The following is a 16658-nucleotide window of genomic DNA, read 5'->3' as shown; positions in this document are numbered from 1 at the left end:
ACCACTAGCAAGTGGCCTAGATTAAAAATTTCAAGTTTAAAGCACCTGCTAGGGAGATTTTATAAGGTCTACTTTTCGTTTCCAGCTCTGCAAAGGATCACAGTTCATGCTTGTATTTCAAAGATGATTTATAGCATATTTTTACCCTGAAAGTACTTGTAAGCTTACATGTGCTAACAAATACCAGTGGACTCCTTGTGGAAAATCTCGTAGTTCCAGGAATAAGCACGGATGCTTCAGACACTTTCCTTTTACAAGATGTAGTTATCTTGAGGAACAGAAAAAACTTGACCGTAATACACAGATTTAAGGATGACAACACAAGATTTTAGAAAATCTATTTCAAAGAGTCTTTTGACAGTTTCTATTATTGAAATGTCAATTGCTGTTGCTGCACACAGTGTAGTGCAATTTTTATGCAGTTCTCTTTTTAGAGAAAGTTCACCAAAATACTTGAATTATTTAATACTTCAAACTAATGTTTTTAAATTGAGATCAGTGATTGTTCCTTTCTAAATTAATTCAACTAAGTATGGACAAATCCTGTTCCTTGTTAACAATCAAAGTAACCAAGATGATTCCCAGGAGTTTCTGCAAAGCTGTCACATAAGCTATAAACCAGCAGAACATTGACAATTGCTTTTTATTTTTGTCACATTGTTATAGTTTCAAAATAATTAATAATAAGAAATTTTTTACAAAGGGATTTATATAGCTCAGTGTCAAGTCAAAAGAAAAACCAATCAACCCTGTATTAATTATATTCCGAATGAAAAATAACAGGAGTTTTAACTATCAAATTGATAAATATTTAAATTTACTTCTATTTTTGATGTACTCTTTTCTGTTTTGATAATCCTACTTACCTTGGAGGAACCACCTCTGTGTTTTTCTTGACTGTTATTTTTATTCAGAGTCCTCAAAGCTCCAGGAAGTTGCTGAGTTTTGTACTTACTGAGTTTCTGCTCTTCTTCAGATTTTTCTTCCGAACATGGTGACAACTGACTTTCTGGTATCAGAACCTATATAATATTTTGGATTTAAAAAAAAAAAATAATTATACAATATTTGAATTTTATTTTGTTTTATATTTTATATTTATACAAACACACACAGAGTAACTTCTTTACCCTGTCACACATTCCTCACTGTAGATTTTGACGAACTTCAGAGTTTACATACTTTTAGTTTGAAACCAACTGTTATTTTCACTAACAAGGATGGGTTACCAAATCACAATTCACATAAAAGAACTTCTCCTATGTATATTTGTCTTAAGTATTACATGATTTGGATATGAATATAATTTTCTCACCAAATATATAATACATACTTAACTAGAAATCACTTAACTGGTTTTAGAGTTATCTTTACTTATTGGCATTTAAAAAGTCCTTGTTTTATGGTGAATGATCATAAATTAGCTAATAATCAGACTAAATATAAAAAAACCAAGAAAACAACCATCTCATCATACTGAAATAAGATACCTGTGATCCGCTTTCATCAAAGACAACATGTACAGTTGTTTTGGCAACTGATGCAGACTGCTTCTTACTAAAGCCCTACAAAGTGAGTAACCATCTATGTAAAACATACACTTTGGTCACTTTTTAAAAAACAAAAAACAGAAATAAAATATTTAAGACAGAGATCGTAAGTGTCTGAAATCAGCTTATAAGGGAAAATAGATTCTACAAGCTCATACCAGTTTCATTCCTCATGAGTTTCTCAATCAGAGTTCAGGGCGATGTAGTTTGTTACAACCAGTAAGGAGTAAGCTATGACTTGCTAAAAACTTTTTACTAAATGAGTAAATTCATAAGAATGGTAAGTGTACTGCAAAACAAGACAGCTAATGAATCATTTCTGAGAGACTTCCATATTTGTAAGCATCCAGTTCTTGTGGTTCTGGAAAATTACACATGTAAAACTTGACATTAAGCTATGGTGATCCCTTCCAGCCTGTTGATTTTTGTTGCAATTAATTTTAAATCTTAGAATCATAGAATCATTTAGGTTGGAAAAGACCTTTAAGATCATTGAATTCCACCTGTTAACCTAGCACTGCCATGTCCAGCACTAAACCATGTCCCTAAGCACCACATCTACATGTCTTGTCAATACCTCCAGGGATGGTGACTCTGCCACTTCCCTGGGCAGCCTGTTCCAATACTTGACAAGCCTTTAGATGAAGAACTTTTTCCTAACATCCAATCTAAACCTCCCCAGCACAACTTAAGGCCATTTCCTTTTGTCCTTATTAGGCATCTTTACTGAAACTTAACGTAAAATGGGAGAAATGCTGCTCTGTAGTGGTGATGTTAATCAGAAACTCTCAGTATAAATAGATACCAATAATTACAGCTATAACAACATTTATATGGCAAAAAGACATTTATTTTGAATCAAATGAAAGCTATTTAAAAAAGGTGTTTAAATCTTACCTTACATTTACTAAATCCATAAATCTTTCTGGTTACATCTTTGATTTCCAAGATAGAATCAAAATACAACAAAAATTTATCTCCTTCTTGATTACCCACATTCATTGGGCTTTTTAGATTTATTGTTAATAATTTCTTTGAATCTTTTTCTGGGCAAAAACAAAATTTGAAAAGTAGTTTCATTACAATTTAACATCTCATATAATGTTTGCAAATACATAAAACTTACTTGCATTCTTCAGTTCAGCTATTAAGATATATATTTTATTTAATTCACTCTAACCTACCATAAATTTTATTAGCAAAATGATTAAAGAGTCAGTCTTTTAGAAATACTTATTCTGTATATTATCCTGTAGAATTTTCTTTGAAGGTTATTTACTATGGCTGTAGACAAATTATAGATATTTACAAAACTATTCTATTTTAAAAGGACTACTATTAAATGTCAGTCTTACACCTTATTTTGCCTTGAAATAATTATAAGACATTATTTTAAAATTATTTTAATAAAAACACACCTGCATGTCTAAAACGCAAATGTGACTGCAGTGCAATTTTATCCCTGATAAAAACAGTACCTATAACATTTTAAGTGGGAATTCTGCTTTTCTGAGAATTGAGTCAGTACTACAGGATTAATCAACTGAAAATCCAAGGTAGTGTGTAACAAAAGGTCATATTTATGAGTGCCAATACCTTCAAGGCTGTACAGGTCTACCTCTTCTTCTGGTATAATGACTGTTTCCCACTGATGATCCTTATATGAAAAATACATATTTTTAAAGCTAGAAAAGCATTATATTACAATTAAATGGAGTGATCAGAAAGTTATTCAGTGAGGACAAGTGGCAATGAACATATGCTTCATTGATAACAGTGAACAATGTTTCAGAAGAGACCTTAATCTAAACAGTTCAGTGTCATCTACAAAAATAGTAACTGCAACCTTGTAAATGGCTTCTTGTTCACGTGTACATATGTTGAACTGTTCACAAACAGTGTTAGAAAGTCATTACGTTTAAATTGTTTGATTTAAATATGTACATCAAATCCAGATAATTTTTTTCCCTTCACACTATAGACACACACATAACTTCCACATGTTGATGTAGGGGAAAAAATGATACACTTGGAAGAATGTGTGTATACTGCCTCAGAACAATCTAGTATGACAGACAAAAATTAGCTTACTGCATCATCTGCTGCCACATAGAAAGATATACTTCTGCTACCAACATTGAAATCAATCCAAAATTCTTCAAGATTTTCATCCAATGGTATCTGTAGCTAAAACAAAAAAGGAAAAAGGAAGGGAGGAAAAAAGAAGGGAGGAAAAAGGAAAAAGAAGGAAAAAAGAAAAAAGAAAAAAAGAAAAAAAGAAAAAAAAAGAAAAAAAAGAGCTGAGAGCAATGACTCATACCAGCCAACAGGCTTTGTGTTACAGCCTGACAAACTTTAAATACATGCACATCTGTATCCTCCTAAAAAAAAAAGAATTTTCTTACTTGATTCTTATTTTATTTAACTAGAAGGCAAAGAAATTCTTAGCTGCACAAATGAAAAACCTGTGGATATATGATTAAGCCTGTAACTTACCTCATAATTATCAAGAGCTGCTGATAAACACGGATATGTAAAAACCCTGTAAGAAAAGGATATTTTGTCAAGTATCCTAAAATGCTGTAAATAAATTTTGCATATCTGAACACAGCAACCAGATTGTGTTTTCAGCACAAAACTTGTGCACTTTAGAGAATAAGAGATCACAGCAATCAAAAGAGCAGTCATCTGACTGCACTTCTTCCCCAAAGGGGATAATATGAAATTTTATATATCCTCACAATTAAAGCAGTGGTCTGAGACGTCTTGTTACTACATTCCTACTTTCAGCTTATCCGCTGATATTTCAAGAATGGTATTCAAACTGAATATTCACCTGATACACAGACATATCAGACAACCTCTTTGCTGTCATGACGTGTAAAAGTAACATGCAGAGCATGTGATCATATAGATAAGAAAAAAGCTCATATTTTCTCTTCCTTTTCATGTCCCATTTCTCTAGCAGATATTCTCATGGATTATTATCTCAATGTAAATATTCTAAATCAATAAATAAAGGAATATATACCAACAGATCACTAGCTATTGTTAGGTGATATGTTTATTGAATTAATGAGCATCTCAGGATTTTGCAAAAGAATTAAATAGAATACAAAAACTAGCTCCTTATTAAAGGAAGCATAGCATATGCTTTCTATTATTTAATCTTTTCAAATTAATGTTCTTTATTTAGTGAACATTTTCTTCAAGCTGTTATCTAATAATCTGAAACTTGTTATGTCTTTTTTCCAAATATGGGAATTACATAAAATTAACATCTTGATAGAGAAGATAATATCAGTGACAACATGCCAGAGGATGGTATTACTCAATTTCTTTACTATTTAGTATTTTTAAAATATCTTAACTCTGCCTGGTTCCTTGACTTTATACCACAGCAATATTAGTTTTATTTGCTTGTATTATTTTAATTCAGTGTTTCCCAAAAACAGTTTTTGTGATACAAAGGTTACTCCCGATGAATGTCCATATAATCCAAAACTGAAAATATATTAGCTTTAAAGAATTCAGTTTTACCTTCTTTTGTCGCCAAGCATGCCATTCACTTGGTTAAGAAATTTTCTGCAATCCTATTAAAACACAAAAATGCCTTAAAAAGAATCGTAAAATCAAAGTTTACCTCCCTGAAAATATTTTTCATGTGACTTACCGTTTCAAACTCAGAATCTTTAATTCCTTTAAATGCATTGGACACAAACTCCATGGAAAACCACTGGCATGCCAGCTCTCCTCTTTGTTTCTCTGAGATCATTCTGCATAAAGCTTCTGTAATGGCTACTTGCAGGTCATAGTCTGCAGCACAATACATTTTACAGGAATAGTAGTTTTAAAGATACTACTGATGTGAAAAAAAAAAAATTATTACATAGGAAACTGATATAAGTAGTGCTGAACGTTTTCTATTACATATCACATATCTAAATATGTAGCCCATAAAGGATATAGAAATAAAGAACTAAGGGAGTAAGGATGACTAAACTTATGTTTCAAAATGAAATTTCAACCAAACTTTCAAGGAATGTCAGAGCAACACTAGGCATATAAGCAAGAGAGAAGAATTTTTCAACTTTCACCTGTCTGAACTGGCAAATTGTTGGATGCCAAAGTGATCCCTGAGAGAACTTACAGTACTACTAAACATGGCTAGCCGTTCACTGTCCTCAAAGACTGACTTCCCCATAAGCTTTTGCTATTTTAAAACTTATATTCTAGAGAAGAAAACTTGAAAGAGTTAGTCATACATGGTATACATCTGAAACGTTCCAGTTTGCAGATTGTTTTCACAGAGTATTTGTATTGTTCAGAGGACTGTAATCACAACATTCTACAGCTTCTAAACGTCTTCCCTAGATTTCTAATGGGTCTGCATGCAATTTTTAAAAAGCTGAATACTAAATTGTTTATTAAGTCCCATGCTCACCTCCAGCATCCAAAATTCTCCTCCCCATGTCACTCCTGCCAAACAAAGTAGCATTACATCAAAACATGACAAAGCATAGACGAAAAGTTTATTTAATTACAAGCTTTCAACGTACGAGACAAAACCCTGATTCCACTAACCTATTAGATATCAAAGAGGTAAGTCTGTTATACTAAGGATAGACATCTGTAAGTACTACTGTGGAAGTGAATCACCTGATCTATATAATTTTTATTCTATTTATTTTTTGAAATGCTGTAAAAAAAATTTCCCCAACACGAATAGCTTGTCCTTCCAGTAACTGATTCGCTGCGCTTTACACACATCCTTGTAAGTAAGAGTTTAATTATTTTAAGACAACTGGGATGAGAAGAACCCTAACGACATCAGAAAAGAGGTAAATTTAAGCTTGTAATGGAGAATAACCCATAAGAGTACCTGCCCACAGCCACTACCACTGGCAACGCAATAGCAAATGCAAAAGTGAGTTAAATGGGGACCAATCTGCATGCATTATAAACAGCCTTAATAAAAACTGCCTTTGCCCAGCTATACAAATGATGCAATGATATAAAAATTATACTGAAGATTATTTACATGACAAGCAACATTTCCTTTGTAGAAAACAGTTTTTTCCTGGCATCTCGAGGCATGTTGTCAAGCATTAAATTAAGTTTTCTTACTACCTAAGAAGAGTGGAAAAAAGGGAGTAAGATTAAATATAAAATAAGTTGTTAAAATTTAAGTTGTTCTTATTTTGGGCCCTTGTAATATATTTCATACCACTGAAAAAAATAACATGCTTTAATAACTGCAAAACAAGAAAAGACAATGAGTTCTGTCTGACCTTAAATGGTATTTCTTAATATAACTACCTCAATTTCAATAAATTGCTTTAGCTTTAATGTGAACATCAATTCTTAAAGAGTTATGTTTCTTATTTGCAGGTTTAAATATAGAAAAAAAACCCCAACTTTCAAAGCTAGAGTTCTGTCTGCAGGTGATTGCTGAGCTACAGTGTACCTTAAATTTGCATTAAACCCCCTTTCCTTTGGGGATGCAGCCTTTACAGAAGACTTTTTTATAACTGTCCCTTTTTTTTAGAGAAGAAGGAATACCTGACAACCTGAAGTTACTAAAATAGGAGAAATTTGCACTATACTAGAAGGTATACAAATTTCTGCAAGTATCTGGAGAATTTACAACAACAATCTTAATCTTATTTATAGGAGTTGTAATAGAGCATATTATTTCCTATGCGTTTATACAGCTTTCTCACCAAAATCTTAACACCACTGTTTTGTAATTAACTGTCCAAATACAAAATTACAGGTCAGTAATCTTAAAAAAAACCAACAACCACCCAACATATAAATGACAGCAAACATTCCCAGAGAAACATTAAATCATCCTTCTGATACTACAGCACTACAACATTCTCTTTTTTTGTAGCATCTGTACAGTTAAATTACTATCTTCACAAAATCTGTTAAAACACTAACCAGAAAACTGTTGCTTAGAAAGAAGAATGTTTACCTCCTGCTGAACATAAATACTAATTCTTACATCAGCAATGAGGGTACATGTTCTCAGAACAAAGTTTTCCAGTATTTGCATTTTACCTAATGAACAGGAAAAAATAAATCAATTAAAGAGTTACAGAGAGTGTATTAGGGTGCCCCCTCATCAGCATTTGGAAAAAGATTAATTGTCATTTAGAAATAAAATACAGTATGCCTTCCTTTCCATATAGGATTACTGATACTTAAAAATACGCATCTTAAGGTTAAATGCAAGACAGAACAGTTAGTTCATTTTATAGTAAAAATGGCTCTTGATGATGTTTCTTTTCCTATGCATCACTGCCTAAGTCCACAGTGCATGAGATCATTATTTTTAAAATATAATCGGATCAATTCAGTAACTTTGCTCTCTGAGATACAATTCAGACCCTGGAATTTATCTTCACAGGAACAAGGAAATGAATCTTTCATTTTGATAGTGACAGCATAATGGTATGTAGTGACTTTCTACCTAGTGCTGTACTGAAAGGTAAGAGAAGCACGATATTCACGATAGCAAGACTACTGTGCTATGCTGAGCTATGACAGTAGCTTAGAAACAACATTCTTTTTAGGAAAAACTCAGTTCAGTTGCCATCTCTGAGGAGACTTGACTATCCTGCTTTTTTGTTACTGACATCAGCAAATTACAAGGAAATCTGTCACTAGAGAAAGTTCAAATTAAACGATCAAAGCTACAGTTGATGTTCAGCTTTTTTCACATGAATGAGAAATGTAGCCCTTTGTGGGCAAAACAGCCCTCTTGAGGATAAGCCCTTTTCTGTTACAGTTTATTAGCTGAAGCATATAGATCTGCTCGTATATTTGCATTAGATCAAGAAACTCTGTACCACCCTCATTATACATGTTCTCAGAACTACCTTGCCTCAAGATGGCTCCAGCAGTAGCAAGTTATTTTAACACTGATCACTTCGAAATGTCTCTTTCAGAACACTTTAACTATCATATCTAGTGTACGCTTTTTTTAAGCTCACCTTCAGGTCTGCTATCACATATAGCCTACAATGAAAACCAAAACAAAACATATCAATTTGATACTGTAAATATTACAGCACAAAAATCAGGTACCATGTACCTAAAGCAAGTAATCAAAAAAACATTTAAGATTTTAAAATTATTTCATCATTAATGAATAACATAAGAGACTTCTTCTAATACCAAGTGTGGTTTCCCAAAATTAATTTCCATAAACTTAACTGAAATATATTTCCCCAATGACAAAAATTTTTATGAACAGAAGAAAACTCACAGATCCTATAAATTTGGGGTCCTGGGATTAGCCTATCAATAATTGATGTAATCAAAATTAGACCAAGATGATTTTTTTTTGTTCACTGAACACTTATGTTGTTGGGGTTTTTTAATTTTATTTCATGATGCTAATCATGAACAGAAAATGAGTATGAATAGAGGCAAACTATTTATCCGAAAAGACTTATAATCTATTTCAGAAATTATTGTAACATTAACTTTAGAAGGATATTAAACAGAAACACATTTGAAAGTCTTTTTGTTGCTAAACTAGTAATAATTATTTTGACAAATACAGACAATATATTTTATTATCAATATATTTTTACCAGCAACATGTTGAAGAAATCTTCAGCCAGACTTGTAAGCATTTCATTCTTTTCATTTCCTCTGAGGATGAAAATTCCTTTTACCTTTTCAAACCAGTTAACCATGTAATGGAAAAATAAATCTATTTAAATAGCATGCAAAAGGGCAATTGTTTGTATTATACTTAAGTAAAAGTACACAAACTAGACAAAGATTAAAACAACAGCAACAATGTTACCAGTCTGCTGAGTGTACTTGAGCCCTAGACTGAAATTTTTCACTCACACTAAACAAATGTAGGTGATTTCAAACTAATGTAAGTAATTTCTGTAGCTGATTCTCTATCACAGAAACTAGAGATCTACTTTTACAACTGCCATCACAGACAAAAGAGCTGAGAATGGAGCTCAATGAAAAAGTGTGTTTGTAGGTGTGAACATAAGCATGAAGTTATCATCACATCTTTTTATTTTTATTTTTAATCAAAGCAGTTGAGAATGCAATTGAGTAACACTCATCTGACAGTGCCATTAATTTTCTTCACTGAAATCTGTGGTGAAAGCAATAAGGAAGCGGTGTCTATTTTTCAGTATATTTTTTATGTTGAGTCACAAATGATTAAGCATTTAACACGCAGGTTGAAATAACAGCACAGCACTATGATCTCTTGAAAGAACAGGTGCAATATTGCTGTTGCAAGTATTAACAAAAAATTATTAAATTGCACCAGGAAATTCCAATGCCTGATTCAAAAGCAGTATAGCAAGCTCACATAAAAAGATACATCTTGTTGAAAGTGCTAAAAGCATATCTAAATTAACTACATATTGCATAATTTGCAAAACCTTCACTGTGGCGGAGAATCATCACTTTATAAGGAAACACTTGTCACAGAACATTTAAATCTGAATAATGTTTGTGGCAAAGTTATGGGAAATTCTTAATTCAGAAACAATCAAGGATCAAATCGAATATTAAGCTGTTCAGTACTGAAGCATTACTTATGCATGCTTTATTAATTTTTAATTTTTTTTTCAGAAGTTCAGGTATGCTTTATGGTTTTACTTATCCTTCCAATAAGACCGTATTTTATCATTGCTGGGAGCCCATCTTCTCCTGCTATGCAGATTTTTCCCCCACATTTCTGAATAAAATTTAGTACAGTGGAAATGCTTTTGACTTCTTGTTTGTCAAGTTCCTGAAATTGAAATTACAACATATGCTTTAGTGTACAGTTCTAGAAGAACCTATATTTAATTAACCAGATACCTTTTTACTCTCAAAAGCCATCTTAATTACAGCTTGAAGTAGAGATTTCATTCTTAAATTTTATTTCAGCTTTTCACATCAACTGCTGGTATAAACCAAGCCAAATGAAAAAATCTTTTTCACACTATTACAATGACAGTATAGAAGATTCTGACGTAATGATTACATTACCTGACACAGAAGCTTGTCTAATTTGTTGACAAACTGTTTGCTGCATTTGTGAGAGACATTTTCACAGTCTTCTGTTGCCAGAAATTGTTCTAATAATTGGAAATCTTTTTTTCTTGTAGCTTCATCAATTAACTTTTCAAACTGTCAACAATAAAAGAAAACAGAGCAGCTATATTACCATATGCTTAACACCGATACTGATTTAACAAGATTTTAACATAGGTTTTATGCAATCATCCACTGCATTCTAAGCAAATATTCTGAATCACAAAAGCATTAAATGTAAAATCTAAAGTACAGAACACCATATCTAATATATTAATCATACAAATACTTATTCACTGTTTTTAATTATCTGCCAGTTTTCCTTAACTGAATGTTTTTTCTTTCCTCGTATTACAAATAAATGCTTACGTAAGTGCTCATTGTGTTAATATCCCTTCCTTAGTACATTTAATATTTTGCATTTCTAAGGTATCTATTAGTGACTTTAAAAAAATAATAATATATTTGAGGACTACTGCTTTCCTCAACTATTTTGGCACTCTATTCTTTCTAAATCAATTATAACTAGATTTCAACATTTAGATCTTAAGTATTACCCCAACTGATTCATGTATATCAAATACATATGATTTATTTTCATCAATAACAATTTCCAATTCCTCTTGCTTTCTGCGGAGCTACTTAGCACTAACCTGTATCAAAAGAGAATTTCTTCCTACCACATTCTTTGCCACACTACAAATTTTGCTTGTAATTAAATACCAGAAGGAATGCTTTAAGCTGGTTATTAAAACAATCAAGACTTGTATTCTGGTCCATAAGCACATACCTGCATCTCATTCCTGGCTGCCATTTTTGCAATTCATCTACTCAGCTGCATAAGAAGGGAACAATCATCACTTGATGAAAACACAATTCACTGACATAGACTTCCAATTGGTTTCACAAACACGTCAGTAATCAGTGACAATATATTACAAATTTCAAAATGTGTTACTAGTATAAATACTATTTAAGAAATTAAAGTAAGTGAGGATATAAGGAAACATCCTTACATGGATAAAAAATTGCTTAAAGAGTGGAAGTAATGATCAATTCTGGCAATGGAGGAACTGAGGGTCCTGCAGCCAACTCATTCTCATATAAGAGCATGGAGATGGCCCATTGTACTGTCTACACCGGGTTATTCAGAATAGGTACGGCAGAGCTCCAGAAGGGCCTCATTATAAAATGGCACATTAAATCACTTAAGAAAAATGTGATAAATGCATGCAGGGAAAGAGTCTTCTTAACTACTCATACAGTGATGGGCTCTGACATGACTATTACCACCAAAAAGTAAGATCTTGAAATGATAGCTTTCTGAAAACATTGTCTTAATAGTCAAGAGCAGACAAAAATATTTTCTTTGCTTTCAGAGTTAATGTGAAGGAAATCAACAAACTTTTTCTTGCTTTGTATAAATTAATCTGCTTCAACAAATCTACTGCGTGCAGTTTTGGTCCCCCCATCCCAGAAATTACACAGAATTAGACAAAGCAAAGCACAAGGAAATAATGATTAAAAATAGAGGACAACTTCTATAGAACAAGCAACTACGAACACACACTAGTCATTTCTGTACTCCTAAGTAATACAGAACTAACAAGTAGAGTGGGAGTTTTATTATTTTTTTCCAATACAAGAATGCAACAGCATACATTGAAGCTTTTGCTATCACCTCACAAGTCTCTCATTGCCTGCCTAATCAGACAAGCCCGACAAGAAAATGTAAACCCCTTCCAGGTGCCTCCTTCTCGACGAGGGAGTGAGACCTCCACCCTCGAAACACACATAGTCGCTGACATCCCCCCAGAGCTTTGTTATTGAGAAGAAAACGCCCTGCATAACCCCCGCCTCCTCAACAGCGAGGCAGCAGAAAAAACCCCTCACACCATGGCGTCCCTCACCTCACCGCCGTAGCAGAAAAAAAAGCGCCACTTCCCGCCGGCCAATCACTCCCAGCGCCGGTAGTCTTCAGCCAATCATGGCTCGCGAGCGCAGCATGCGGACCAATCACCGCCAGAGGTTCGGGGCAGGAGGAGGATTTTCCTTACCGTGAGGCAGCCTCGCGCAGAGGTTTCTGCTCCCTCCGCACCTGGCACGGTGTCGCCCAGCCGGTTAGTTGCCGCGGAGGAGGCGGCGCTTTGCGCAGGCGGTGGTTGGGCGGGGTGGGGAGAGGGCGGTGTCTCCGGCTTGGCCCGGCCCGAGTTGCCTCCGGCTGCGCTTGCTACATACGTGAGTTCGGCAGTGGGGTGCGGGTGGGGCCGCAGCCGCCCTGACGGCTATAAAAGCTCTCGCTGCTCCCGCAGTGCGGTTGTATCCTTCCCGCCTAGTGGGGCAGGCGGCCTGCTGGCCTGGCGCCCGCCCCGGCTCGCCCATCGTGCTGGAGCGCACGAAGCGTTTGCCGAGTGCAGTGACGGCCCTGGGGCGGCGTGGCCGCAGGAGGAGAGCGGAGCCACCCCTGCAGCCGGGAAGGAGAGCTCCGTGGGGTGTTACTGATGGGCAATACAAAGTCCTGTTGTCACAGGACTGCGCCTGCTTACACAGGACCTCTACTGTTCCACTTGTTTTATATTACAAATTGTCTTTATTGTCTTGATTGATGAGAAGCTCAACATGAGCCGGCAGTGTGCACTTGCAGCCCAGAAAGCCAACCCTGTCCCGGGCTGCATCAAAAGAGGCGTGACCAGCAGGTCGAGGGAGGTGATCCTGCCCCTCTACTCTGCTCTTGTGAGACCCCACCTGGAGCACTGTGTCCAGCTCTGGGGGCCCCAGTACAGGAGAGACATCGAGCTGTTGGAGCGAGTCCAGAGGAGGGCCATGAAGCTGATCAGAGGGCTGGAGCACCTCTGCTATGAGGACAGGCTGAGAGAGTTGGGATTGTTCAGCCTGGAGAAAAGGCGGCTCCAGGGAGATCTAATTGCAGCCTTCCAGTACCTGAAGGGGCCTGCAGGAAAGATGGGGAGGGACTGTTTATCAGGGAGTGTAGTGACAGGACAAGGGGGAATGGGTTTAAGCTGAAGGAGGGTTGATTTAGATGAGATGTTAGAAAGAAATTCTTTACTGTTAGAGTGGTGAGGCACTGGAACAGGTTGCCCGGAGAGGTTGTGGAGGCCCCTGGATCCCTGGAAGTGTTTAAGACCAGGTTGGATGAGGCTTCGGGCAACGTGGCCTAGTGGAGGGTGTCCCTGCCCGCAGCAGGGGGGTTGGAACTAGATGATCTTTGAGGTCCCTTCCAACCCAAACCATTCTGTGATTCTATGATGCCCGGTATTTAGAATGCTAAGTTCAGTGTGTCATGTAGACAGGAGTTACCAGGCATGAGTTTACTAAATCAGTGTAATTCATTCGTATGCTTAATTCAGAGACATTTTCATTACTATCAAGTGCCTGCGTAGGTAGGATAGGTATGGAAACTCAGAGCCAGACCTGCTGATGATAAAGGGCTTCTACTGACATATGTGGTCTTTATTATACAGAGGGAACTAGGTGTTTAAATGAAATCCAGCAGTTTCAAAGTGGTGTTTACCTGCACTGGTGTATCTATCACCTGTATCACAACTGGTGATAAAATTCAGCGTGAATCTCACACATTCCAGGGGAGTATCATGAAGCATTTCCGTTCATACCTAGCATAAGCAGCAATAGTGAAGCATCTAGGAGAAGAATCACCTTTCACAGCAGATAAACCTACAGCAATTGTAAATAAAATAACACCACTGACTTTCTAAAATAAGAATGAAAACAAATCAATACTATAAAAGGTAAAAAAAGTGTACAGAAAGTATTTAAAATACCACCAGATGTCACTGTAATTCAAGAAAATGACAAGTGGTATGAGAATTGGAGTATCTCCACTGAGGCGTTGATCCCACAGGGCTGAGCCGTGCTGCAGAGAGGCGCGTTGAGCTAAAGGGATTAACTGCAGCAGTAACTGCTGTCACGATCACTGTCAGTGTACTTTATTAGAAGGCAGTGGGAGATCTGAAGCAGATCTGTGGAAGTACAGCTTTATTGGGAAACCTACTAGGGACAAAACTTTGCATGAGGAACTTGGAGCATCAGAAGTTTTGTATAAAAACTGAATTTTGAATTCTACTTTCATCGTATGAAGCAGAAGGAATAAAACCTAATGTGCATTTGATGCTTTCTCTAACCAGTCACATTAGCATACACACAGGCTTAGACTATCCACAGATTTTCAGATCTTGTAAAGAAAACAGCCTTCCTCATTCTATAGCAAAAGAAAAGCGAGCCATAAAGCATGGGAGAAGTGGATTGTACGCTTTCCCTCCTGCACTAGGTACACTGACATGACTGGGAAGCTACTGTATGTTCATTTCTCATTCTCTAATGTCTGTTTTGTTTGGTTTAGCAGAAGAGAGGTCAACAGAAAGCAGAATTTTCATCAAGCTATGCATTAAATAGTCTGAACAAGCAGTGAAATTATTTTGGGCCACAGATATGGCAACTACACCTAAGCAAAACTGTCTTTAGGGTAGGGTAGCACTATGTACAGGGACCCTTTCTTCACTGCAGTAGCAGAAATATTTACCTTCATTACAGGTACTAGAAAATGTTGTACTGGTCAATGTAATCAATCTTTGGCACAGCTGCCATTGTATGTAGAACTGAGAAGGGTCAGAAGTGTTGATGCCAACAGTTTTAATATCAAGTGTCAGCTGAAATAGTTGCAGATCTGAGATCATAAGGAGAAGCCAAATCAGGAAAGAAGTCAGTTCTAACATTAGACTCATGTTGACAAGTGACTAATCATTTAGACTTGCCGTTCCGTGTCTTTACCAGGCAATGCTGTAAAGTACTTACAATGCTGTCTCGAGCACTGATGCTACACTAAATTCAGTACTGTAGTTATAATTGACTGTTAGCATATTACTATTACTACAAGTTGGAATTTATTTTTTCTTTGTAAGATAAATACAAAGAAACTATGAATTTGAAACTAAATGTAAAAATAACATCTATCTTAGAAATAACACTAACTTCCTGTAAGATAAACCTGATGGGTGTATGTTCACAGCAAAAGCCAGTCCTTCTCTTAAATACTCTTACAAATATGTCCACACACACCCAGTCTAAAACAAATTCACGTTGTTTTCAAATGGTTTGTTAAAATCAAAGACCACTATCTTTATCCTTTGCTGGTCTCCTGGTTAGTCTATTCTGTGGTTGCCACATTTATTTCCAAGTGATGCTTAATATTTTATTTTGGTGGGTAAAGCATGACAATTAAGGAGTTACTGCTGGTTCTAATTCAGATCAGTAGTATAGGAAAATGGAAAAACAAGAGTCAAAGACAAGATACTGTAATACCATGCTTTCTAAAATATATACAACACACAATCTGTATACTCTATAATAAAAAGTGACATTGACATTCTTAAACAACTTAGCATAATATAGACATTCTTGTGTATTTAAACTGATTTGCTGTAATCATCTTTCCCCCAAGCAACTTTGACAATACAGTGTTGAAGTTACTAACACTGATTAAAGAGTGGTAATATATGTCTTAATTAATTGTCTTCTAGTTAAATGTATCCACATTGCTTTAGAAGAAATCTTTCAAGAGATTATTCAGATCCTGAACTGTATCAAGTAAATGCTTGGCACTGGTGGAGCTGCATTTCATATACAGGATAAATCGGAGATGGGCACTCTCTTAGCATACCCTGTGTAGATGTATTTGCAAGAATCCTGTGAGTGAAAAGAACATGGTTTGAGAGGAAAGACTGCAGCGATGAAAACTGAAGGAACAAATGGCAGAAAAAATAACACAACTGTGAGACTCTGGAATTAGTGAGTTAAGTACAGTCTAGCACAGCTTTGAAAGTGCTATTAGAAGAAAAACCCCTTTCTCTTCCAACATTAGATCTTAATCCTGCAGATGCTGCATGCACAGAAGTCTGAGGTGAAATGACAGCAAATTCCACATAAGAAGTGGCAGCCTGGTCATTTTGCAGCTATATAGACTAATCACTGTATTTTTATCAAGTGCTGTTCATTTTTTAG

The 16658-nt window shown here is 35.6% G+C and overlaps 1 protein-coding gene across 1 annotated transcript in view; it reads right to left on the bottom strand.

The window, feature by feature from the left end:
* SYCP2 (synaptonemal complex protein 2) overlaps positions 1-11454 on the bottom strand; it is a 28968-nt gene extending 17514 nt beyond the window's left edge. Inside the window, 17 exon segments of the mRNA XM_075768247.1 lie at positions 169-268; positions 867-1022; positions 1491-1565; positions 2448-2596; positions 3147-3207; positions 3642-3737; positions 4047-4092; positions 5091-5143; positions 5224-5366; positions 5995-6029; positions 6592-6680; positions 7531-7616; positions 8552-8576; positions 9158-9262; positions 10207-10335; positions 10578-10718; positions 11413-11454. Of these exon segments, the coding sequence (XP_075624362.1) occupies positions 169-268; positions 867-1022; positions 1491-1565; positions 2448-2596; positions 3147-3207; positions 3642-3737; positions 4047-4092; positions 5091-5143; positions 5224-5366; positions 5995-6029; positions 6592-6680; positions 7531-7616; positions 8552-8576; positions 9158-9262; positions 10207-10335; positions 10578-10718; positions 11413-11436 (1513 nt within the window). The 5' untranslated portion in view covers positions 11437-11454.
* Between the last annotated feature and the right edge of the window lie 5204 nt (positions 11455-16658).

Source organism: Balearica regulorum, chromosome 16, assembly GCF_011004875.1.
Source record: "Balearica regulorum gibbericeps isolate bBalReg1 chromosome 16, bBalReg1.pri, whole genome shotgun sequence".
NCBI lineage: Eukaryota > Metazoa > Chordata > Aves > Gruiformes > Gruidae > Balearica > Balearica regulorum.
This window is presented reverse-complemented; position numbering and strand designations above follow the sequence as displayed.